The sequence below is a fragment of the Anticarsia gemmatalis genome, chromosome Z (genome assembly GCF_050436995.1).
Source record: "Anticarsia gemmatalis isolate Benzon Research Colony breed Stoneville strain chromosome Z, ilAntGemm2 primary, whole genome shotgun sequence".
Taxonomy (NCBI): Eukaryota; Metazoa; Arthropoda; class Insecta; order Lepidoptera; family Erebidae; genus Anticarsia; species Anticarsia gemmatalis.
In genome coordinates, this window is record NC_134776.1 from 18,068,175 (window position 1) to 18,095,758 (window position 27,584).

Consider the following 27,584-nt stretch of genomic DNA (forward strand, 5'->3'; position numbering starts at 1 on the left):
GCAAAATGTTGAACGATTAAATCGTTCTTGTATTGTTTAAAATTTGCCATGAAAATTACGTCTGTAATGCAAAATTTTCGATGAATGCTAGTTGCACTCACCGGTCGGTAAACGATCAGTGGGTTAAGCAACCTTGGCGCGGACATTCCATAGATTGGTGGCCGCATAGTAGTATGTAGTAGTATGAACTGAGCGTCTCCGTGCTTCGGAGGGCACGTAAAAAGTGGGTCCCGGTTGTTATCAATAAGATAACAGCCATGTCAAAGGCCTTCGGGCGGCTTGAACAACTTTGACACTAGGTTGACCACTGACCATACGACAAATGAAATGAAATCCGATGATAATTAGGTTTGCATTGCATGTAAACGGTCAGCTTTTGATACGTTCCGATACGAATCTTTCATATTAAGTCATGAAAGGCTTTAATATTAATTAAGAATTATCATCAGTCGATGGATACATAAAAACACGCCTTATCCCTATGGGTAGACAAAATGCCAAGAACACTACTTTCTACAATCTTTACAAACTCCTCTTATTATATTTCATTCTCATATACATCTTGTCATAAATTCTTGTAAGTACTTGGTCAATATAAGTATTAAGTAATAATATAAGAAAAATGTGATGAATAATGTAATTTGAATCGGAAACGCTTATTGTTGACAATGATATGTTTGCAATTTTGCATTTAGTGGTAGAAATATTATTACAGAAATGCCTATATTTATACTAACAATATAAAACTGAAGAATCTGTATGTATGTTTGTTTAAACGCGCTAATTTCTGTAACTATTGGTTCGAATTTAAAAGTCTTTATGTGTTGAATAGGCCATTTATTGAGGAAAGATACATACTACATCACGCTTGACTAACAGGATTAGAGCAGCAGTGAAAAATAAATTGAGCTTTCCTAGCTTATACTGAGTAAACGATGAAAGTAACGCAAAAAAACTGTCCACGCGGGCAACGTCGCGGGCAGTCGCAAGTACTTAATATATACCAACTTGATAGACTCCAAGCTCTGGCTTTACGTTATAATTGGTTCTCAGTTAGATAATTATTTGCCAATACGTCACGAGCTTCGATATAAACTGACATGCTATTACAATATACAATTTCCACTAACATGTTGCTTCTAGGAATAATTAATGGCCGTGTGTGATTGTCCGTCGCATCTCAGTGGCATCTTACCTACGGCTTCTGCTACACGACTAATTGCACAAAAGCTTTGTGCCCGTCACACCGGCACATCTACACAACGTCAGTTCATCCAATTAATTTACGGACAGTGGATTTAAACTCAATTATTCCATGGCAAATAAGGTACTGCGACCTCAAAGGGATAGACAGAGGTGGACTTTAGTGTTTCTTTCTCAATTACTTTCTAATTTGCAGTTTCCAGAAGTGCAGACGAAGAAAAAACGTCTGAGCAATGTTATCTAATTAGGTGGCAAAGGGATTTAGAATTCATTTCTATAAAGGAGGAAAAAGCAATTTTATGCTCGGTTAGAGCTTTCCATAAAAGAAAGGCAACATTTTTCGTACTTGATCAACACTGCATCTAACTTTATTTTTCGAGTCGTGACACTTGAGTGCAAGAAAATTGGCCTTTCTTTATAGAACCTATGCATCTTGAAGCGTGGGTAAATAGATCAACGTTCGCTTTGTACGGCTACATTGTGCGGGCCGTATCACATTAGCATAGGTGACGGCGAATTTGCGAGCATCTCGGTGCTATTTTGCATTTTGGTGAATTGCCGCCTTTGATCGTGGTATAAGAATCACGCATTTTAAGGGCCGCATTAACGTTGCACTTTTCGTCAGATTTGAGCAATTCTAAATCTGACTTAGATCGTAGAGATTGAAGTTCTGTAATTTGTGAAATAAACCGTTCGGACACGAAGTCAAACATTAAATAGAGAAAATGTGAATAATATGTAATGTTGTCTTACATTTGAAGAAATAAATATTTTTATAATTAAGTTTATAAAACGCATATATTATGTTATAAATACCCAGCATTAAGTTACAAGTATTTTAATTATAAAGTATAAATAATTATTTGTATTCGATAACCAATCGTCGATAAAGTAAATAATTTGCACTTAAGTATAATTACTAACCGTAATTAGTATAGATAGGGCTCTTAGTAACAGCATGCACTTACCTTAGGTCAGTAATTAAACTCGACGAAGCAGAGCCTGCCCAATCATCAGCGCTACATACATAGATATTACACGATGTTCAAAATAAAAACTTTAAATTAGAATCAAACTGATAAATTCTCTGCTCATAAAATTGTCCAAATCTAAGCGCAGGATGTAACAATTTAATTCAGCACACCGCAAGATAAAGTATTACTCCAAAATCTTTTTTATTTATTTAATTAGTTCATTTTCAAGGAAACTACGAATGACTCATTCAACAGATGTGCATTAAACATGTCACATATTGCATTAACAAAAATAAATATCACAATCTTATAAAACTTAAAAATAAAACCAAAACGCGGAATAAGAAAAACAAAACAAAAAGCACGGGGTTTGGGTGTACAGTTCTATAGATTAGGGAAATGAAATGTATCAAGAAATAATTTGAAAGTACTAAGATGTGTCGCGTCGCGTATAAGATCCCACCTCGCCGTTTCGGGGCGGCGATCAGAAGGCAACTGAGGCTGCAAGGAAGCCTGCAGCGGATATTATAGCGAGAAAGGAGGCCACAACCCTTATCGATATATGTTGTTTTATATTAAAGTAAAAAGGTATACAATCTTTTCGTAGACCGTTCTAAGAAAAGGGTTAATTTGTGGTTTAATGAAGAGCTATTTTTGTATCATTCCAATTATTTCAACTAATTTATATAAAGGCTAACGTTGGCTATTTGTAGAGGCTAAAATAGGGGTCGGGATGTAACGAAATTATATGCAAAAATTTCGACATTAGAAACAAAAACTATTTCTGATTAGGCAAGGCTTTTCATTCCAACTCATATACGAATCATTGCGAGACTTTCAGAGTTTCAGTGGGAAGCAAAAGTTTGTTTTTAATACAGCACTGGGGTGGTTTCCGTGAATGCTTAGATAGGTATTGTGTTTTAATACAGGACCACATTTCATTCAAATCTTATAGGAGCCGTTCCGAGCCGGGAGAGCTTTTGTCGTGAAACTTTGTTCGCATGTCTGTAAGGCTTCCAGGTTTTAAATGAAATGTCGTATTAGAATTTATACCTAAGTACCTACACGTGTGTAAAAATAATGCTGTAGTACTGTGGCAGCATTTTTTGTTCGAAATATTGGGAGTATAAGATAATTAATATTTTAAGGCACGATAAGAACCTAGAAAGGCCAAGCCTTACTAACGTAATATTTCGCACCGCTTCACTGTTGACGTCTTAAGCTGCTAAACGGAGTCGGAAAGTTGGAAAGTACAAGTTTTACCAAAAGCGCATCAGCTTAATTAATATAATATGCAGCCCCAGTCACTAAGATACTTAATGAACATTTACGAGATACGAAAGTAACACGGAACGTTTTAAATTGAAAACTAGAGAGAGTACTCTACGCATACAACGTCTTTCAATTTTGGCTTGACGACTTACGTTCTAGGAACCCGTCTTTGTTTCTATAGCAGAAAACTTTAAGGAAATGCTATTTACAGACAAATATATTTTATATTATTTATGGTTTCTAAACCATTCTCAGGCCTCGAACACAGGGCACGCGATTCAATACTAGGAACCACTGATTTAGTAATCACGCCTTGCGCGTTGTCCTAAGGTTTCGTGCGTTAATTTTATTCATGGATACATATAGAAAAAAGTAAGTAGTAAGTAGTTAAAAAAATAAGAGATTTAGCTACCTTGCAATCAGAAGTAGTAACTTAACTAAGCATATAGTGATTCAACCACAGCCTATCGTTAAAACAAGTCAATACTCATACGAACTCGTAGATAGCTGATCACAAAAAAAACACAAGTGGACTGATTTCCACAACTGTCAATTCAGTCCACTTGTACATCAATAGCACAACTGACACTATGAATAGCAAACCAATTATTTGAATTATTACACGCCAATAAAATAACATTATTAATCAGCGCATATTAGTCACCACAGACTCCGCGTTACTGAAAATATCAAACACCAAGTATATCGGAAAATTCACACTTCTTCGCGTAGTGAACAACGGTGGCACGCGGACTATTTCAAATTGCCAATGTTCTCGATAAAATACCATAAGTGCAATAAATATTAAAGAATGCTGAAACTAGAGGGAGAGGAATCCCGTGAATGTTGTATCAGCTCGCTCAGCGCCTCCACAGAACAGATTCACATTTTTCAATAACGTAAATCGCGTCTGTCTATTTGCAAAGTTTTAGTACGGACATTTCTCAGAAAAATTAAGTTTCTTTGAAAATATGTGCAATAATTATTGCTGTTAATACTTGAGACTCTGAAGGACAATGCCCACTCACTTTAGACTCAATCAGAGTTATAAGTATACCGATTCACGAGAACAACGTAAAAATAGATGCCTTTTTAGCCCTCGGGAAACTTAATGATTGATTACAAAATATTTTATTGTGTCGATCAAATAACATTTATAACACCTTGTGCTTTTTTGGTCGAAAATACAGTGATGAAATCTATAGAGACATAAAAGAAAAATACATGGAAATTCGGTCAGTCGTAGACATCCCACCTGTTTTTTTTTTTATTAGCCTAAACTACTTTTTCCGTCATTTAGGTGATCCTTGAAATAGTGCCTGTTTGCCTATGGGTCCGTGGAGTAGAAAAGGTTAATATGTGCTGATTGAATTAATAAATTGGTAGCAAATGTGTGAAAGAAATTACCAAAATCGTATCGTAGTATCGTTTCGTCAATAATATGTTTATTAACGTTTTCGATCGTCTTTTTTGTATAAAAAATATCAGTTTGCAAATGCGTGACTGTAAAATTACTTTAAAAATAATATACAGTAGTACAAAATTTTACTATTTTAATAGATAAAAATGCTTTAGAACGAATATGACAGTGAATACACATATTTCTTATGAAGAACAAATAATTATTTATATATTTGAGTTTGAATGTAAACTCTGAAGAAATCCTTGTAAAATTACCATTGTTTTGGGTGTAGAAATAATTTACATGCACTAAAAATACAAAAATATACTGACCTTTTTATTCAGATCTCTTCAATTTGAAGTCTCGAGAGGCCGTTTACTGAAACACATATATTAATATTAGAAATGTTGAATGGACAAAGATTTTTTTTTCTCCTAACAATTATTGTGTGTGTTTGTTTGTTCAGTCTGTTTTATGATCCTCATCAATTTGCAAGTAATCGCATCAGCTGTTGTACTAGAGAAAATCCATTTTTATTTATCTTTAATAACTTGTAATTATTGTTTTTTAAGTCAGATTTTATGTTTTGTATGATTGTGAGACAACATTGAATTAATTTTAGACTGTAATTCTCAACGGGGGTGGTACCGCCCCCTAGTGAGCGCCGGAGCATGTCGTGGGAGGCCATAGCCAGTTTCAGTATTGAAAATAAGTATAACTAATAAGTTAAGTGGTGTGCTGTAATAAATATTTCCTTGAAAAGGGGAAGGTAGACTATAGGAAGTGGGGAACCTGTGTTTAGATAATAAAATTATATATGTCCAACTTTGAGGTGATAACGCACAGCTTGTAAAATAAATTGTTTGCCATTGCAGAAGCACAGCATTTGAGTGAATATTAAGGAAAATTCTATCTCTAAATGTCAAATTTTCTATTAAAACTAGTTTCATTATAACAAATGTTAGAGGAAAGCCTTTTATATAAGCATTTCAATCTTTAACTGTAGGTTACATACATTCTTTGGACTGCATAACTCACAAAACATACAATTGCATAATCTTTGTTCTGTTGTATGCCAGTATGAATCACCATTTAATTCACAGAAATTATTATTTTCTGTACCATCTTCTGTCGCCTATTACACTATGCAGTTGATATTTAATTAATTCATGATTGTTCTTAGAAGTAAATGGTCAAGATCTCAAAGATTAAGCAGTTTTCTAACAAAACCATAAAAACAGATGGTATTTCAATATTGGGTACTTGACTACCAGTCAAATCAGTTACTCTTTATTATGTCAAGAACACATTTAAGTATAGAAATATGGCGTAGTGACGTCATAGTTACGTATTTTCGTTGTTATTTATATCAAACTAGCTGACCCGCGCAACTTCGCTTGCGTCACATAAGAAAGAATGAAAAAAAAATCCCCGTTTTTGTAACATTTTTCGTTGCTACTCCGCTCCTAATGGCCGTAGCGTGAAGTTATATAGCCTAAAGCCTTCCTCGATAAATGGTCTATCTAACACTGAAATATTTTTTCAGATCGGACCAGTAGTTCCTGAGATTAGCGCGTTCAAACAAACAAACAAACAAACAAACAATCAAACAAACAAACTCTTCAGCTTTATAATATTAGTATAGATTAGTATAGATGAGAACCCAATAAAATGTTTCAGTCAGCAATAATTAGAATTTCAACATTGTTTACGAAAAACATTACATGGCCTGAGCTATATAAGCCTGTATAGTCCCACTGCTGGGCAAAGGCCTCCCCCGTAGTTTTCCAGTCTAGTCTATCTATCTATACATATACAAGTTTTATCATTTTTTGTTTACTCAGTACAATAATAATGGTCTAAAATTAAAATATGCGGCCGTTTCGGTGATGACGCCAGCTGTTTTGTTTTTAATTGTTTGATAATCAATTATATACTGGCCACAAATGTTTGTTTACAATATGCAATATTTGTCATTACTAGCCATTGTGCAGTGACATGGTTATCAGAAATAAAACGTAATAAGTACACACAGTTACTGGTACACTTGAATCATTTTTGTCTTTGTATTTGTTGGTAAGTATATGGTATTACCAATACTAAATACTGTTATATCTCTTTCAGATGAACTATTGAATAACTATTTCATAAATATTTTACTTCTGATGTCAACTAAGTATAGTTAAATCCAAAATTAATATATTACTGATAAATATTTTAGTGGTAAAACTAGTCTTAACTATGAAATTGGTTCAGTTATTCTAAAATTATCCTAAACAATGATTGCATACTTCAGAGATCATTTCTATTGCTGTTAGTAAGGCAGTAAATCTTTCAGTATATTATGCAAAACAAACAAACCAATCATGTCATTGTTTCTATCAGTATATATAGTTAGGTATTTATGCTGTTTAATTACGCTCAGCCCTGGTTATGCTCTGCAAAAATTAGCAAAGAAGAGCAATTTGCAATTATTTAGGTAATATTTTTAACTTAATTCGCTTTGCAGTATTTATTTAACTAATATATTTTAAACAAAAATGTGTGGTTTGAGTATTTTGTGCAGTGTGAAAAGTAGAAGTTAAATAATGTACCTAAATATATATTGAAATATTGTATTTAGTATACTCCTTCATTCATAACAGGAAAACTATGAATAAAATATTAAATTATTTATATATTAGTTCTCAGTAATATACCTATGAACTCATTGCAATCTTAAGCTGGCTGTGCTTTTAACCACTTTGTAGTAAATAAAAACTATTTATAAAAATAAACCTCTTTGTTATAGCATGTGTCACTTTATTTCTAAGAAAATTTTAATTTACCTCTGTTAAAAGAATTTGGTCTCTGCCTACCCCATTGGGAAAAGGTATGAGTGTACATAAAGTAATGTAGATTAATAAATTTCATTTATTTTCACTTCATTTGAATTTAAATATACCTACAATAAATATGTTTGTCAAACAGTCAACTGGAAATAGGAAGTTAAAGTATGTATTTAATTTTCAGTTATTTGGAAATTGAATGGTTTTATTAAATATATACATATTGTTTAGTGACAATAATATATATTAACTATATTTCATTATAAATAGCTTTCAGTGTTATGAAATATTATGTTCTAAAGATGTAAATAACTTTAAACTTAGTTCAAAAGTGACAAGAAACCAGCAAAAAGGGCATGGAATGTGAATATAACCATACAAAACCTATACCATTGCTCACCCACATTGGAGAACAAAATGTCCTAGTACATAAACAAATCTATATTTCACAACATATAATAAGCAGAAGAGACTGAGCAGAGTAATAGTGACCCCTGATAAAGAATATTATTTATACAAGTGACACATGACACAAGTGGCAATTACTTCATGATAGTGATAAGGCTGCCACTACAAGTGACAATATAGTGCCACAAGAAGCACTCTTATCAACGAATGACCTGCCACTGACAACCTGATTCAATCACTAACAAACACTAAACTTCTCAACAAGTTTCAACAAGCCACAAAACTTTTTAATATGTGGTATTTCCCATACATTGAATATAACACTTCTTACAACCATTCCGCAAATTTTAATCTTACGATAGTAGGTACAAAGAAAAGTTATTTAACAAAAGTTTTTTACTCACTACTCAGTTACTTGTACTGTTGTTAGAACTTTTTCACTACATTTTCTGAAAAATAACTACCTATACAACTTGTTATAAGCGCAGTTCTCGCGTCACTAGCAACTGTCGCGGTACACAGCCCCACGGAGACGCGAAATGAAGCATCAGATTTCGTTACCCCGCACAAAAACAATCACTATAGCGCGAGTTAAGTCTATTCTTCACATTTATTATACTATATGTATCTTAGAATGTAATATCTAACTCATCGCAAAGCTTCTAAAATCTCACTCCTTTGATCAAACACGTTTTTTTTCATGCACCTGCACAAATAGTCGAAGGCGTAAAAAATAAGCATCGCTCGGCTCTAGACCACCCCGAAGATGACATCAATCAATAACAAAAGATATATACGCGAGACTCTAATTTTACGTAAACACATTGTCAACTCACCCATGCTGCGGTCTATAATTTAATTGTGGCGTTATTAGTGCACTATAAAATAAAAATCTATGTAAATAATTAACAATCAACCCACGCTAACAAATATTCATCGAAACCCACGCCGATCTGAGTTGCCAGCGCTAAAAAAAGATGACAAAATTAAACTTCATTTCGAGTTCGAGGTGAGGCCGAGGTGACAAAAGCATGAGTTTTTTTAAACTCACGTGAAACTGTAAAATAAATTGCTCACATTTTTATGATTATATATAATAAATATAAAATACAATAAACAATTACCTCTAATAAATAACCAAATAAGATTAATAATTTTTGTAAGGAGTGATCCAAGTATTTGTATAATTTCCTATTCGCACATGATTATTATTTTTAGTAGCTTAAGTCAACATTTAGAATAAGTACTTATTTCATGTGAGCTAGAAACCGTAGATTTTTCTTATCAAATAATTATATTTAAAATTACTAGGTATTCTTTATACTATTAAAATTTCGTCTTTTATAACAAAATCGAAAACGGAAAGTAGCTTCAATTTTGTTGCCAGCGTTAAAATAGCATTTGACGTTTCATACTACGCAACGCAATTCACGCACTTGTCTTGGGGGATACCAAGAGCGCGATGTGTAATTTTCATTCGAACAAAGCAAACGTGTAGGCTAGAGGACCAAACCCACCTTTTGTTCCGCGCACGGACGGAACGCAATGTAAAAACGTCAGTGACGTCATTGTCTGTCTTTTTGTCCTTGTAAATATAAACGTGAATTTGAAAATTTACGCACAGAAAGCAACTGCCGAAACAAATCAATAGTGATCTTTGAACCAAAATCAGGTAAATAATGTGATTATTTTTATTTGACTGATTGTATTTAGTCTGTTTCATAGAAAAGGAATAACACAGAAGAGCGTAGTAAAAAATCCATATTTGTGAAAATGCTTGCGTTGTTTTGCGGTAACGCTTTATAAAATGTCTGCGATGTATTTTTAGTGTGTACCTGTCCCCATTGGGTGTTTATTTTATTTTTTCTGTATGACCTTCAGTGTACGGGAAGGTCATAAGGTGTTTATATAATTTCGCGATGATTTGGTGCGGTCACTTGGCTCTGGAGTGATCGCGTTCATTGTCCTCAGCCCTGCCCTTGTTTACTATTATATTCAAAACACCCGGTTCTCGTTATCAGGCCCCCCTCTCGCTCACACACTATTTTTAGAGGCATAGAAATCCGAAGTGGACTTTAGTATTGATGTGGGCGCTTGTTGCTTTACAAATGTAATATTTAAAACAGCACGGGGTGCGAAATATCACATTGATATACAGTTTTATAGGCCAAGCTTTGTCTTTCGCGTTGTTTGGGACGAGGTGAGTGTACCTATGCATAACCACCTATATGTTTTGTATTGCGATGTCGCGACGAAGGCGTTAAGCAACAAAAACATTGGCCAATATTCTGGGAAACAAAGGAAAGTTTCAAAACAAACAAATCGGTGTCCCATTTATTTTAAAACACGGTTGTTTTGTTCTCTTAACGGCTTTTTTATTGTCACTAAATAATATTCACAACTCGATTTAATTTCTGCAAATGGTACCTTTTACACCTTATTATTTATTTAAATTAAGTTTAATTAAAACTATGCACTAATTTACGACAAGAGTCAACGATATCATTAAAGTACAAATATTTTTTTAATTATCTTTCCTACCTCTAATGATTAATTATTTTTGTCATTGTTTAAAAATTTTAAAACATTTTAACGGACCTAATTTAATGAAAACTACCTAGGTATACAAAAAATTAAAGTAGCGAAAAAGTCAGTCTAAGGGAAAGGCCGACAATAAACGTATTATTATAACTGGCCATCTAATCTAGGTAAGACAATTAAAAAAAAATGTCTACTGTATTCTGTCAGTGCTGTCTTCTTATAATTTTTTATTTAAATTTCGCGCCAAATATACCTATTGAAGTAGGTAGGTACTCTGAATAATTAAATGTGATTTACGTTATTCTAAATATTAGTCTAGTAAGAGGATAAATCTGAACCTTAATAAAGTAGAAGCGCAATTATTAGACAAAACAATAGCAGTGCACATGTGTCACTCTGGATTTGGCGCTTAAAACACACCAAATCAATCGCCATTTTTTAATTTAAATTTTTAGGATCGATGATTGATCAGAGTAACTTCAAGCTTCGATTTAGTATTCAGATAGATACTTACATCCTTTTAAAACGAATAATAAGTTGTCGAACAGGTCGATAATTTATTTTAACATTATGACTAGGTAGGTATTAGCGAAACGTCATAAATACAATTATTTTGGCGGCTATTCATGTTTATGTAGCACGTGAATGAATGCTAATCGTATAAAACATTGATTTTGTGTGCTCCAATTTTTGCGTCTTATTTTCAGTATATGAAACAGGTCAGATTCTTTCAGACCCACACGTTTATATCCCAGTGGAACGGTTAATGGCATCAATTAATTATTTTATGTAGGTACCGTACCGTACGTATAAAGTTGATGTAGGTAGGAGTCGAATTTTATTGCTTAACTAGCTGAGCACCGCAGGTTCACTTGCATTAGTGGTGATTACTTCGACCGTAGTGTGATGTGAGATAGCCCCAAGCCCTTCTCGCGATTGTGGCTATCAAAGCTGATGAGTTTATTTAGTTTTTTTGATCGCGCAAATCTCTAAAACTACCAGTCGGATTTTAACAGATCGCTTTGAGGTGATAGGCGCATTCGAAAGGGTGTCAGACTATCATAAATCTCACTACGACTTTAGTAATTAATTAGCGTGAGTGAAATTGCCACAGGAATAGATAAGTTTCTAAAACAATGAATTATTATTGTCCAGTCTTGATTTTACGAGTAAACACGACGCGCGTTTCACTCATTAAAGTCGCACGGTGACTATCGCAAGGTGTAAACGGAAAATTTTCTCGTTACGTAGCTATTAAGATTTCAATAATAAATTTATTAAACGTAGTCCTTAATAACTAAAATGAAAAGAATCTGATAATTAGTTATCCATATTGAGTCAAAATAGGCAACGACATGACTTGTAGATTACCTATGTAAACAGACGTTACCTATGTACATAGTAATACTAAAGTTTTAATATCCATGTAGTTAATAGTCCGCGCAAATCTAATCCGTGTATAATCGAAATAAATGCCAATTTGATAAACCTTCGAAATCCTAAATGAAAGCATGACTCGGCAATCGAACGCGGCAGCGATCGCGCTTGATAATATTATCATTATCATATATGAAATCTGAGAGATTATTGTCATTGTAATTAAATCAATTAGTAAGTTAGCACGAAAGATTTGGATCTTGTTAACCCACAGCCAGGCCCATTCAAGACTTCGTTTAAAAAATACTTTGCAAAGATAGTTTACTTTTTATTACAACAGAATCCCGCGGCTCCGCTCGTCTTGTCACTACAAATAAGTCAGTTCCGGCAGACTGTCCCGCAGTGTCACTATGTATGCTTAGGCATGTAAAACTACGCAACTAATTTGATGATTTGTTTAAATAAATAGAGACATTCAAGAGGAAGGTCTTGGTGAAAAAATTGTTAAGGTTTTTTGTAGAATAACTTTGAATTGGCTGGAGCCGGAGCGGGCCACCAGTCTTAGATAAAACAAAAAATCTTGTAACTAACAAGTTCAAATACTTGTTAACATGGAAATGATACAAACTTGTACTCTTTAATTACTAACGTAAAACATTCAAAATGATTACATTTATTGTGAAAGATTGCGCTTCAATTGCTCATTCTTCGGCATTACAAATTACTCTTAGAAATGTATAACAAACACATTAATTATGTAGGTAAAGTCATTAGTAGATAAAATAATTAATATTATCTTTATTTGATCGTTACCAAGTCGTTAGGCTTGCTGAGTCATGAATCCTTTATCAAAGAACGTTATTGGTAATGTGCCCGGTGAATATCATTCGTCCCCTATTACGTGGGAGTAAATAGTAATTATTCGTACAAATTCGCCTTAACCTTCAAATACGGGTATAAAGTTTAAGAATGTTTATTTTTTAAAGACATTAACTGTACGTAGGTAAACAATATCATTACGCCATTAACATGTTATACAAAACAAATACAGATAGCTTTGTATTTTCGTGATTTTCTCATAAACTTTTCAAATTGATATAGCTATACCTATCTATCACAAAGGACAATCCAGGACATTATATCGGTATCCTTAGAATATGACTAGTTTCAGCTAATTACATTGAGCTCATTACCGTCGATCGTACCTTTATTATTCGTTCGTATATCAAGAATGATAATTGAATCATTGAGAACAAAAATACACTTGAATAGGAAATTAGACCCTACCTTATTATGATTTTCGTATAATAGCAATTAAAAAAGTAGTTGCATATTACTAGGCTTAGTCAAATCATCTTAAACTCAATGCCTCTAATCGTAGAGCCAGCCAATCGAATTCACATTATTCACAAATATTTTTATTGCGTACTGTAATAAATTAGGTACCTACTACTATTATCACAATAGTAGTGTCGATACGCTAAGTGTATTATCAATTGAATTTGTACACATGATATCTTTAATAGTGCATATCAATCATTCCACTTGTCATTGGGGGCCGCTTGCAAAATTAGAACAGTACCTACGTGTCTAATAAACTACCTATATAATATTGTTACGGTAAATAAGGGTGTTTTATTTACAGAATACGGTAGTTGACTACCAGTCAAGTCAGCTGTTCTTTATAAAATGTCAAAAACACCTTTTAGTATTAGAAAAACGACATAGTGACGTCACAGTGTCTTAGTTTCGTTGGTATCAAATAAGTGCCATAAAAATATTTCAGTCTGCTACAATAACAATTTCAATATTATTTACGAAAAGTATTGCACAGTGTGAGCATTTTGGATAAACCTTTTAAGAGTACAAGTTCAATATTTTTTTGTTTATCCACTCAACTACCCATGGACTCTTCAAGTTGATTCTAGGAGAGATAACTCTATATTCCTTTAAGCATCAGTTATCGACTGCATCTTGCAAATCCAGAAATACCGGGCCATATAACGGTTGGGAAGTGATACTGCAACAGGATCGCATCTATTCATTGAATAACACGTTCTCTTAAGATATTAAAACGAGATATTTGAGTGTAAACCAAAAACTTTATTATGAGAGTATATTACAAGGCCGTTAGCGCGTTAAACTGGTTAATTTTAACCAGAGATATTGTACATAAAAGATGGTATTTGAATAGGCTATTCAAGTGGACCCCAAGGAAAAGACGCAATTGGGAAGCACAGATGTAAAGTAGGTACAAACATTCTAAGGAAACAAAGAGGGGGCAAGAACTTCGCATAGTCCTGGCTTGTATAGTAAATTACATACCCGGTTCTCCAAATCACGGCTACTATTTTTTATAGTATTTTTCCTAGATTTGTATTCCCAAACTTATCAGTTAACACGTATCTATACTAATATTATAAAGCTGAAGAGTTTGTTTGTTTGTTTGAACGCGCTAATCTCGGGAACTACTGGTCCGATTTGAAAAAATATTTCAGTGTTAGATAGCCCATTTATCGAGGAAGGCTATAGGCTATATATCATCACGCTACGACCAATAGGAGCAGAGTACCAGTGAAAAGTGGGGGCAATTATGATTATCTTATGTGATGCAAACGAAGTTGCGCGGGTCAGCTAGTCGTAAATAATATGACAAAGCAATCGCTGTAACTACGTACAGATAACAGTTTTTGTGTTATACTGCACTCATTGTTGACAACTTTTACCATTTTATTGTGTAGTAGGAAGCGGCTTTTGTTATTTTTTTCTAAACCAACAAACGTAAACACGGAAACTTTGTTACTGATTTGTATAAAATGAACATACAGTTAGTCTAGATTGTAGACAGCGGTAAAATTTCACCTTGCTGTCATTCGAATCTAACCATTTGGTTCTTTCACAGATATCATCCAAAATGAGTAAGCTGTGCAGGCAGGTGTCTATCGAGTCCCCTGGACCTACCCTCAAGGAATGCGTCTTCAGTTTCGACGTTCCCGTACCTGATGTTCCCATGTATGGGGCCAGGATCCGCGTCGTTTACGCCGGGGCCTGCTACAGAGCCACCAAGACCCGCTCAGCGTCAGTCTGCAGCACATCTTCCATTTCTTCCATCGGCAGTCTTTCAGGAGAGATGGAAAACTTTGGTTTCCATACATCTACCCCAGCTCATATCGGTCTTCGTGACGGTGCTTTATTCCCGGGTTACGAAGTAGCCGGTGTTGTCGATGCTATCGGCAAGGCAGCTGAAAGAATCAATGGAATTAAGGAAGGATCTAGAATTGTCCTGTACCCTTATGAAGGCGTGCCTGCAGGGTATGCGGAGTACATCGTTGTTCCTGACTTCAAGTGCTTGGTGCCAGTCCCTGATGAGCTTCCATTGAGCATTGCAGCTATGCTTCCTACTGGTGCTTTGTTGGCCATGAATACGGTGAATACCGCTGGTGATTGCCTGAAGCAGGTGCTGGAGGGACCACAGAAGAAAGACAAGGCCACAGTGCTGATTGTTGGAACTGGTGGTCTGGCGCTGTGGGCTCTGCGCATCGCGACGCATTACTTCAGACATGGCCAGTACAACGACAGAATCAAGATCTCAGTGGCCACGCTGAAGGATGAAGGCTTCGTTCTGGCTAAGGAGTGTGAAGAGTAAGTCACTTTTCATTTTAAATCTTGTAGAAAAATATCTTTCATGAGCTAGTAGCAGATATTTATAACAACTAATAATTTGTTGGCTAGTTTAACAGCACTCCCACACTAGGTAATCATTCATTCACTTCTTGTTCATCACTACTTGCCCGACACGTTTTAAACATCGTTATGTCTATAGTACTACTCTCATTATGTAACATAGCCAACACCACATTACCTAAACTATGTACTAACGTCATTCATATTCTCTTTATTTCATTGCTAACTTCTGCTGGCGATTTCATCCATGTCAAAATATTTCCAGCCATATAAAGTAAGTATCCTATGTCATTATCGATGTCATAAAACTATTTGTGTACCAATTTCATCAAATCCATTTAGTAGTATTCGTGTAAAAATATCAAATATAGTAAATCCATCCCCACTAACTTTCCTATCTAAATATTATATAACATAAAGGTAAGGACTGACTGACATAGTGATCTATCAACGCACAGCCCAAACCACTGGGCGGGTCGGGCTGAATTTTTTCATGCCCATGTCTATCATCTACCGGATGTTAAACATAGGCCCTGCATCCGCTAAGAAAGGATTTTGATCAATTCTACCCTCAAGGGGACAAAATAGGGGACGATATTTTTTTTAAATATCCTAAGTCACAAACCACGCGAACGAAATGCGGGCAAAAGCTATTTATAATATGAATAAGACAATCAGTAACATTAATCTCAGTTTTATCATGGCATATTTCATCGACTGCCTCCGTGGCGCAGTGGTTTAGGTCACCACGCCGCTACCAATGCGTCGGGAGGTCGATAATTGTTTCGGGTCTGATTGTACTTTGTGTCCGTTGTTTGTATGTTTATAAAAGTTCCCGCGACACGAGACCAATTCTTAGTGCGGGATCTTTTAAAAGCAAAAACCACAATTGTGCGATGTTTACTACAGAGTGAACGTGGTCCAGTGGACAGAGGACCTCTATGAGAAGCAGCTGATAGAGAGGACCACTGACGCGTGCGGTGGACCTGTCGATGTGGTGCTCAACTTTGGCACCACTTCCCGGTCTTTGCATCGCTCCCTCCAGTGTCTGGCTCCTGTAAGTAGAACCTTTAATATAGATGTCAGTGTCCATGCTGTACTTTTATAGATAAATCTTTTGTTTTAGATAGGTTAAGTTACTTTAACTCACTTTATACGTTTAGGTTAGGTTCATTATTGAGTATCCTTTAAATTTAAAAATGAAACTGATTTCATAACCATCATCAGCCACTCCGTAATAATAGTTTGCTCTTGATTATGTTGTATCGCACTATACTAATATAACAATAAATTATATCGCATTTTAAAAATCTTCAATCAGCTGGCTACTAAAAGACACTTAGCGTTTAAATACAGCAAGTCATGTGACTTAAACCGTTATGGGCTACAATAATCCTTTGTTAAAATCATTTTTCGCTCCTAATTTTTCTCTTCTCTCCAGGGCGGGGTGGTATTGGTGACAGAAGACGTAGGAGAGAAACTCCTGCCGAAGTTCGCGAAGAAGGCCGAGGAGCTGAACGTGAACATAGTGATTGTGCCCAACGGCTCCATCGAACAGCTTAAAGAGCTGGTCGGGCTCGTTTCCAGGGCTGAAGTAAGTACAACTAATGTTAAAACTACTAAATATAGCGTGGCGATTACAATTTTTTAGGTAAACATCAGCGTGATGTTTGAAGAATTGCCCTAAGTTTATAATACGAGATTGACTTTATGAAGGTCCTCCCCTCCATTTTCGTGGTGAGTCAGTCAATTCAGGGCTACTGGAGTAATTAATGTCGTGTAAAATCTGCCCTCTTGCCCTATAATAATTTGTAAAAAAGCAGACTTTGCAATGTAGCTGTTTGCATACTAAACAAGTTATTAACAAAAAATTAGTCTTAAAATTTAAACAAGCTCGCTCATATGATTAGGATTCCGACTAGCTTATATACGCCGAAAATTCGCCAACGTTCGATCGCTCAATACATCCGCAATGTCTTGAGAGCATTAAGAGTATGATTGTTAGAATTGCTCTAAATTGCCACGGACTCGAGCTAGGAATTTAGCTAGACTAGGCACACTTGTACGATTTGATTGAAGAGTCGCAGTAACGCACGCGATAAGACAATATATTAAGTAGATTGTTTATGGCCTAGAACGAACACTATGATGTGAAATGAAAAATTATGGTTACAATGTAAAGTCGGTATTCTTCTGCGATATCACACCAAGATTTTAGTAGAAACTCACTGCCTTGTGCATTCTGCTCATATACCAACTTTCAGTCCGTAAAGGTGTAATTTTCAGGTGAAAATTCACTTCTCATTGCCTTTTTATCTTGATGCTACGATTTCGGTTCAATCGGTTCAACGGATTATCTGTTTAAACGAATCTGGCGCATATAAAACATTACTATCAGTTTTATGAAGAATGGATTCAGAGGCATCAGTCTTTCATATTGTTTAAAAAGTACTGAATATTCGTTTTCGAGATGGACAAAACAAATAGCACGATGACCCAGTACTCATCCATTTATAAAATGACCGTACCAAAGATTCCTTGACATCATAAATTAAGTGCAACTAATACCACAAAACTGTTATGTAAAAAAGCACTTTTATGCTAATATAACATAACATCGCGTGTATATAATTCTGAGTGCGTTTGCGTACACTTTATCGCAAGGTCAGTGGGTTCGGTTCTCATGCGATGATTAATTACTTGTTTTATGAGTGCCGCGTTTATTAATGTTGTTAAACGATAAGGGCTTGTATTCATTATATTGATTGTTATTCAATTGATTTTATTGCCATTGTTGGGATGTACAAAGAGATGCAATTATTAAAAGATGCAGCTTGAAATATCAGAGTTTTGACTACACTTTGTTTAACTGTGATTCCGATATAGCGATTTTACAAAATATAAAACCCATATTACAATTAGTTTGGATGACTGTTGTTTAGTGAATCGAGCTAATACGGCCATATGATTATAATTATAGGGTAGATTTAGTTGCAACGATTTTTGAAGAGAGGAGTAATTAATTAATCCGAGAGAAATCATGCAGGGTATATACTTTATTCAATGCATAGTCTTGAAAGAAAATCCTTTTAGAAGTATAGTTTTACCAAAAAGTATGCGAGTATTATTTGCAGAGTCATTCTTTTAGCTTAAAGAAATTCTCCGCGACTCACGTTAGTATGCATTTATATTATGAAATCGCAGGAATTTCTAATTTAAAATAGAAACGCTCAATGCCAGGTAATGTAATTGTCATGTGTTATAATGCTAATTCTTGGAGATATTCATTATATTATTGTTATAATCCCATGCGTTAGGTGCATGCCACTATTCATACCATCTGGCCGTTTTAAACAATAACATAATGTAAAGGTTTTTCTTTATTCTTTTTTCCGTCTTAACTTTATTGTTTTAATACCTACTACGGGTTTAATAGGATAGTTCACTACTGGTCAAATCAGCTATTCTTTATAATGTAAAAAACACATTTAAGTTTAGTTTTTAGTTTAGAAACACAAGATAGTGACGTCACAATTTTGTATTTTCGACGAAAGTAGTGCATAATATTTATAATGTTTCAGTGTGTAATCATTTTAATTTTAACATTACGAAAAATGTTACAAGGTATGAGTATTTTGGATGACCCTATGAAGAGTAAAAGTGAATAATTTGTTAACCAAGTCAACCATTGTAATGCCATGCCACTCGATGCCATTGATCGATTTCCCTTCAATGCAAATTAACTCTCTCATGACGAATATAGGTTCTGGTTAGTTCCTACTAGAAAGAGGAGGCTTCCCTTTTTTATATGAGCATTTATCAAAAATCTTTGAATGTACTTATCTAACTTGCTTTATATCCCCATATCACGCGACGTCGTTTCTTTTCCCTAACATTAATATAAAACCTATTCTTTCACAGATCGAGCCCCCGCCGCACTCTGTATTCCCTGCCGACGACGCTCAAGAGGTCGTGAGGAAGCTCTGCAACTCGGAGATCAAGGGCCGAGCCATACTAAAGTTCCACAACATCGACTAAGCGTGACGTACAACTTTGACTAGTGTAGTCGTAGCCACGACATAGAACTGATGTGCTTTACCCTACATGTAATAAGGGTGAGCAACATTACCCTCTCGTATTAGTAATGAGCAAAATTACCCTACTGTATTTAGGGATATACCCTTTTGTATTCAGGGTGCTCGATTTTGCTCTAAAGTAGTGACGTATTTGGGTATTTGTCACAAAATTTTCGTAGACTGTGTAAGATGGGTAATTACCCTATGTGTCTTAAGACATTTTTAAGGTACAGGTACCTTTTGGGTGATAAGAAACCCTTTAGAGATTAGGTATGTAACCAAAAAGGCTAAAAGTAAAGGTAATTTGAGTTTAAAATTCATTCGTTAGCTGTTAAGTGACTACTTCCATTAGGGAAACCAAAGTTAAAAATGTAATTGGTACTTTATAATAGTTCCGTATGATAATCATGTAGTGATTTTGTGTAATGTATTACATATCGAGGTTTATTTTATAAAATGTGTAAGCAAAGCGAACGATATAACGTTTATGTGATTATGTTATTGTAACTGCTGGCGGTAGATGGCTGAGCGATAGTACTGACGGACAACACCCTTTTATTAAACAACTTGTTTGGCTTACCCATGGTCACATAATCTGTATATGTCATAAAAGGTGGTGGAACGTTCCCTATATAAATGACTGATTAAATTTTGAGATGATTAAAAGAAAATTTCTTCGTGAGCTAAAGCGTGATGTTATTTGATTTCAAAGGATTTATTTTACAGTGTAGACGTTTGAACTATTTATTTGGTTACGCGAGTTTTTGAAAATCGGTTTTTGCAATAAAAAGTTATAAGGTACAAATATTAAAAAGTGCAGTTGAATTGAGAATCCCTTTTTTTATCGGCTAAGAAATAACTCCCAATTGAAAACCTCCACCTTATTTGTAGTCGGTTAAAAATACCATAAAACGGGCATCATATCAATAAATTCGAGTAAAAACAAAGGCCCCTTAAAAATAATGTATTTGTATACAAAACAAGCTTCAAGGTACTAATATAAATAATATCGTCGTTTTCCTTAGTGCGGCGACTTAGCGTCGAGTTTATTAGCATGACCTACTTCGATGTGTTCAAGCGTGAATACCTACGCGTTTGTGCACGATGTGTGACTTATATTTGTGCAAAACATTAAATGAAAATAAAAACCCATTAATGCCCCACTGCAGGGCACGAGTCTCCTTCTATAATGAGAGAGGGTTTAGGCCTTGAGTCCACCACGCTAGCCAAGTGCGGGTTGGGGACTTTATTTCTTGAAAATTCTTGCTGTTTTCATTGTATTGTCCGGTTGGAGAAAAAATATTTTAGCGTATAAAAAAATGTCTAGATACTCGGCTTCTATTAAGACTAATTAACATAGTATTCGCACTCAAATCTCTCGCACTAAAGATCTCTTCAGTCTACATAATAATAATGACAGCAATGAATACATGGAAATTCCTTCCCATTAAAATATCTTCCTTACCCCTAGACCTAATCTAACCATAAAAACAAAATCTCATTGATTTCAATTTAAATCTACGATTCCTTAATGAATTCTATCATTGTCCCTGCAGATACGCGATTAAATCTAATATCAACTTTGTAACAGTTCAATTTATATAAGTTTGACGTCATCAGTCATCTATTTCCAATCAGAGTGTTATAATTGATGTGTTTTGCACGTCAATTGTCGCAGGTCAAATATGAAAGTTAAAGGTCAAATAGGTCAGAGCACATCAATGCTTGTTCTACAACAAATAAAGTCATTAAGTACTTTATCATTAATAGAAATAATTATTATTATACTAATTAATGTCTGCGAATTCATCTGCGGGAAATGATTTCTCGGGATTTAAGCCAGACTGTTGACATTTAGTCATAACCATCATGTATTGTGTACTTAATTAACAAAAAAAGTCAAATATTTTTCTTTCTGTCAAAAATATCAATATGGGTTGACTACGTACGGAAAAAACGATAAAATTTTAATAAAAAGGAAGTCTACGTACGTTCATTACTTAAATCACCCCGTTTCCCCATAGGGGGAGGGAAAATTCAAAGAATGCCACTTTTCAAATCACATCTCTTAAATTTCACTATATTTTAGTCAAAGATTTATAACGTGCCCGTACACGCAATATCATACGTTTTAAATTCTCACGTTTTTTGCACCAATTCCATGAATTTAAAAGTCACTGACTTATTCTTGCAATAACGGGTGTGATCTTTCAATCCTGCGTCATTGTATCAATGAATGTTATTTAAATACATTTTAAATGATGTATTCAATGGGGCCACAGTTCTGACGGGATATATTAATCTGTTTGTCTTGTGATTCAGTGCGATCTTAACTTCATGATTTTTCATTCTTTAAATGTAGAGACGTTTTTTGGATACGTATTTGCCTTGAAATTACTCGATAATTATGTTTTTTTGTTACGAAAAGGCATTTTTTTTTCAATGAACTCGTATAAACTTTTATAAACTTATTCAGACACTACTCTCCCGCTGCTGGGCACGGTCGCCACCCTTAACTGGTACTATAAAGTTTGACACAAGCTCTATTTTATTGCTTTTATATTTTAAACTTCACTCCAAAATTTACGACTCATAAATAAATACAGGATAATCTATCTGACAGCAAATGTGTGGAAAATCTAAAACTAACCGATACTTAACCAGAAGTTGTGAAAGCAAGCATTTTTTTGTATTAACTCTTTGTAAAAAAAAATACTTCAACACGAATATTTCGTTTTATAAAAGACAAATATAGGCATTATAGGCAATTACAATATCTCAAATTATACCTAAATATACAAATCTTTGCATCATTTTTTTTCGTTGATTATCAAATAAATCAATGTAGCGTTATCACATCGAGATAGTGTTTATCCTTGGGTGCATGTATGACAAGTCATCGTGAGTTATGATAACAAATAGCGCTGCGCTAAATTTAGCACGCGTATCATATGTTTTATGTAACGGTAGTGTAATGCTAGCTATGCGATAGAGTAATGTATTTTATATGTTTGATACTTGGGATTTATCTATTGACTTTAGAATGAGAATAATAAATAACTTATGCACATTATTTCCCCAACCATGTACACGATAAAATTGACACAAAATAAATTTTGTATAGAAGTGCTTAAAATACTAGAGAGAGATGAGATGCAGTGCTTCTATGCCTCTTCCTTATTATTGTATCTCGTAAATATGTCCCTTTACAGAGTAAGAATAGAAATTAAATACATTTTAATTACATGACAAACAAACTCGACCATCACGAAAATCTCATTACTTTTCAATTTGATCTATTTTTTTTTCAATATTCTCTGATTAATATATCTTTTCATTGATATCTATAAAATATATTAAATATCTTGCACTACACATGGTACATTAAGCACAACACGACGCGACGGTCACCGGTCACATCGCAGGTTATGTACACAGTGTAACATAATTGTCGTGATTATTATTCCGCCTGTAAACATCGATACACAATCCTATTAAATACTATAAATAGTTGAAATACTTTATGCAGTTGAAAATTAAGTAATTTATTTGATTTTTCCGACTAGTTTCCGGATTCAAAACTTTTGAAATTCTAAACCCTCCGACCTTTTTTCCGTTGCTCCTCCCTCTTTTTCCTCTTTCCCTGCCCACGTTTTTACTGAAGCTGATAAAAGACTACCACTGGACACTCACTTCTTTCTGTTCAATAAAATCTTTCTTTATTAATTTGTAGTTATGGGCTTTTTCTTTAAGTAGTGCGGTAGCCGAGAAATCTTAAATTAAATCTAGTTTTTGCTTTATAATTATCCCTTATGAGACTTCGAAAGATGCCTCCGGCATTGAAAGAATATTAGTCAATTGCAAAAAATTTCATACTTCAGTCTATTCTTGTGCCAGAAAGCCATCAGTTACAATAGTATAAGTAAATGTAAGAGGGAGTTACTACGGTGAAAGAGTTACCATCAAGCAGTAGATGTTCCTTGCGCATAGCTCGGACGCCCAATAGTCTTGTAGCGGACCGATCACATTTCATTAGAGAGATAGCATGGGCTCAGCACAAATACGCATTATTATATTAATATTCTTCAAATTGCCTTTAGAATTCAACATGTTTTCGATAAAATTGTACGACTATGATTAAAAATAGTATTTCTCATTTGAATATTGCTTTGGGAGCACAATATTTAACTTATTTTTAATACGCATAATGTGTGGCATAAATTTATCTTTATTCATTTACTCATATTTGTGTTTGAGCTCATGCTTGTAGCTGTAGTTAGCCTCTTCGCGAACTTATATACGTAACACAAAAAAGGGTTATAATAAATTGATTCCATTTATCGAAGGTCTAATCGACTCTAAAGAATATGTATCGTTGGACAAAGCGGAGAACTAACTTTTAAAATTATGTCATTGCGGTTAATTAAAGTACTATAGCCAGAGATAAGCTATATTTCGGTTTCTGTCTTCCAAAAAAAAACAATTTATTTAGAAAAGAATAGGCTTTACTTCTCTTATTCTCGCGAAGGGCTGTAGCACACATAATAGTACCTTAACTATAATTTATATTTAAGTATCGCTCAGGATCGAAAGTGTGGAGGAAACGAGTAATAAATAGGACCTGCGTCACCATACATCATACTTTTGGCAAATTTCTTTTATAACATCTTTAAGACCAGGTTTAAGGACCTATAGGACTATAATATACTATTGTAATCCTAATATAACGTTTGAACTATAAAGTTCTTATATATTAAAATGGGTTGGAGGTTGGGAAGAATAGCAAGTTTGAAACTTGCATAGATTATGTAAATTTAAGTGAATCATGTGATGGAGTAGTATATAGTATGTAAGACTAAAAAGTCGAAATTATATAATGAACCTTCCAAATTATACTAACTTTAAGAACTGGATATAATGAAATATCCATGTTCAAACATTTGACGGATTTGATTCAAGAATTTGGCAACGATTTTTCAATTACCTTTTTCATAATACGATTATAATAAACTGTAGTTTAATATTTAATGTATTGTCGACTTATAAAAGTTGATACGAATTATTTTTAATAATTATTATTGGAATATAATCAATATGATAATCACAATATAATCGAAGATGCGTATTTTTACTGCAATTATTAATATAACATTTTCAGTGTCTATATATTGAAAGATATGTCGTCGATAAAAATATATTGCATCTAATTTGTAGCTTTACATGTAGTTATTAAGTTATAACTGATTTAGTTTTAGTTGAAGCCAAATAAAAATGTTGGAAAATACATAAAAAACGTAATGTTTTGTTTACGAATAATTTGTGTCACAATTTTTATTAGTATGTTTTAAGTTTATTATTAGTTTAGTTACATACATAATAATTATTATAACCAGCACAATAATTCGCTTATTCGCGCACAATATTTAATTATAATTTCAATGGAATATTTTCACAATGTAGTATTTTAATTGAAAATGTAAGAGGTTTATTTTTTGACGTTTGTAACGAAATGAAATTTTTAAATAGATCTAGTCAAGTTTTGATATCAAATGTGAATTTGTAGTACATTTAGTACATAGTACCTTATGTAAGTTTAGTTATTAAGTTATGTACGTATTTGTTAATGTAACTTTATTTAATAAAGCCATTCAAAGTTTGTTATATTTGTTTTTTATTTATCCTGAAATATCTGCTTGAAAAATAATGTTCGTGTGTGGTATTTGTCTGTGTACGGGAGCGTGCATTTGAGCACAGTATCAATGAAAAGTAGGTACGAGATATAAGCAACTGTAGTCACAGGGTGGCGCCCATAGCCAGTTGGGCTCACCGGTCGGTAAACGATCTGTGGGTTAAGCAACCATTGGCGCGGTCACTCCATAGATGGGGGACCGCATAGTGGTATTTGAACTGGGCGTCTCCGTGCTTCGGAGGGCACGTTAAAAGTCGGTCCCGGTTGTTATCTACTACGACAACAGTCGTTAAGCCATGTCAAAGGCCCTCGGGTGGCTTGAACAACTTTGACACTAGGTTGACCACTAACCATACGATAAGAAGAAGAAAAAGACTGTAGTCAGGTGTAAATCATGGATCTAGTACATTTAGGTAAAAGATAAAACTCTGCGGTATTCGAATTAGTCTTCTTTTAAATGGGCTTTGACTGTCTACATCACATTATAAACAAACAATAAATTTAAGAATATCTGGGACTTAGGTACATATTGCTTGTACCGGTAGAACGGGGTACTTTTGAATATAGGGGTTACTTTAAAATGTAAGGAAACGGGCATGCTTAAGGTCAATTAGACTATTTGAAATCTTACAATTTTATTCATAGCAATATTTTTAACAAGAACCGGAAAACTTAACTAAGTAGTCGCTAGCTTTCAATGCGAGCTATTTACTTATTTGTAAATACTATTTACTTATCTATACTTATGCCATCAAAAACATTCTGTAAAAACCTCAAGTCTCGCCGTAAAAAGTTATGAGATCTATATAATACCAAGTCGATTAATCTATTTAGTCTCTACTTAAAGGACCTTCTGTCTTAAGTTATTACGTATGTTATTATCATGCCAATTAAAAAAAATACCTTTAAAACAAATAGACCGACCTGGCCATCAATTTTAAAATTACGTAGAAATCGTTTGAACCTGCGTTTCCCTATATAGACCATAGATGGCGTTGCAATCTATTTCACAACATTCGCATATTATAGTTACTTGTTGTTGCTGTTGTTTGCACCAACCAATAACCAATTTAAATTAATTAAAATAAAGTGCATAATTGCTTGAACCTGACAAAAAATGCTCGCGCGTCCTCGAGGATGCGCGGGGATACCCGCGTCTTGATTATAATTGCTCTTTTGACTGAAGAAGAATAAAAATGACGTTCCCTCTCTTTAAACTCAGTAACAACATTGAAATTTTTCGTACGATGCTCGCGCGTCCTCGAGTATGCGCGGGGATACCCGCGCATCCTCGAGGACGCGCGAGCATTTTTTGTCAGGTTCAAGCAATTATGCACTTTATTTCAATTAATTTAAAGTTGATTTTCAAGTGCGTTAAAAAAATCCTCTCCGCTGCGCTCCTCTTGGTCTGCGCTGACCCTTACGTGGGTCCGGTGCGGTCAGGATATCCTAGATGGCAAACCGAGTAATTTCGTTTGTTGTCGTTGTTCGCCGCAACTAACAGATGGCGCTGTAGTTCGTAACACATAACCAAATTAATTGGTTGCATTAAGGACATAAATTGGATAGCTATAAAACAGACTATGTGGTAAGTTTTAAAAAATAAACAACGGATGATATATAAAAAATAATGACGGGTTACACGGTTTCGGACGTATCATCGCAAGTATACATTATTATGCGTGTGATATTCTGAATCCAGACGGGTAAGCAATGGTCAGTCTATAATAAGGTATTATATTTTACACTGTAAACTGGTACGGATACAGACGAGAGCGGAAAAGAAGGTAGCCACAGGAAATCAGGCCTGCCTGAGCCTGTGTGTCACATTGTGTGCCCTTCGGGTCACTTTCGTAAATAACCATTAGATTACAAAAGAGTTTTTAGCATTTTTATGTGTAGGTTGTATCGAGTGCTTCGCAATTCGCGTGCTCAAACGAATAAGCAACAGTACGAAATTCACGCGAGCGGAGCCGCACGGGTCAGCTAGTTTGTAAATACGTTATATTTTATTCATAGTTTAACGTTACCAATAATTCTTAATAATTATATTTAGGATTTTTTTTAATCGGGTGTTCAACTTTATAAGTAGGGATTCTAATTTATTTTATTTTATTTTTAAACTTGTAG

General features: G+C 34.4%; 2 protein-coding genes across 4 annotated transcripts in view; one reads left to right on the forward strand and one right to left on the reverse strand.

The window, feature by feature from the left end:
- The window catches only part of LOC142986159 (uncharacterized), a 35,448-nt gene extending 26,399 nt beyond the window's left edge, over positions 1 to 9,049 (reverse strand). For both annotated transcript variants that reach the window (XM_076134460.1, XM_076134459.1), the window contains exons 1-2: positions 8,924 to 9,049; positions 5,184 to 5,229 (exon numbers count right to left, since the gene is read on the reverse strand). The gene's annotated coding sequence lies outside the window, so the exon portion shown is untranslated. The remainder of the gene's footprint in view (positions 1 to 5,183; positions 5,230 to 8,923) is intronic.
- A 475-nt stretch (positions 9,050 to 9,524) lies between these two features.
- Positions 9,525 to 25,426, forward strand: Drat (Death resistor Adh domain containing target). 2 transcript variants are annotated; one of them, XM_076134450.1, is made up of 5 exons: positions 9,525 to 9,759; positions 14,908 to 15,647; positions 16,599 to 16,746; positions 17,131 to 17,283; positions 19,611 to 25,426. In XM_076134450.1, the coding sequence occupies exons 2-5, from the start codon at positions 14,920 to 14,922 to the stop codon at positions 19,725 to 19,727; spliced, it is 1,146 nt and encodes a 381-aa protein (XP_075990565.1). In that variant the 5' UTR covers positions 9,525 to 9,759; positions 14,908 to 14,919; the 3' UTR covers positions 19,728 to 25,426. The 2 variants fall into 2 exon arrangements, with proteins under 2 accessions (XP_075990565.1, XP_075990566.1); XM_076134451.1 differs by lacking the exon at positions 9,525 to 9,759 and adding an exon at positions 10,105 to 10,287.
- The last annotated feature ends 2,158 nt before the right edge of the window (positions 25,427 to 27,584 follow it).

What these genes read in the sequence shown, in the direction of transcription:
- Drat (XM_076134450.1), top strand. Translation starts at nt 14,920, where the DNA reads ATGAGTAAGCTGTGCAGGCAGGTGTCTATCGAGTCCCCTGGACCTACC. An exon ending in CTGGCTAAGGAGTGTGAAGA is followed by an intron (nt 15,648 to 16,598) that starts GTAAGTCACTTT and finishes TGTTTACTACAG; the next exon opens with AGTGAACGTGGTCCAGTGGA. An exon ending in CCCTCCAGTGTCTGGCTCCT is followed by an intron (nt 16,747 to 17,130) that starts GTAAGTAGAACC and finishes TCTTCTCTCCAG; the next exon opens with GGCGGGGTGGTATTGGTGAC.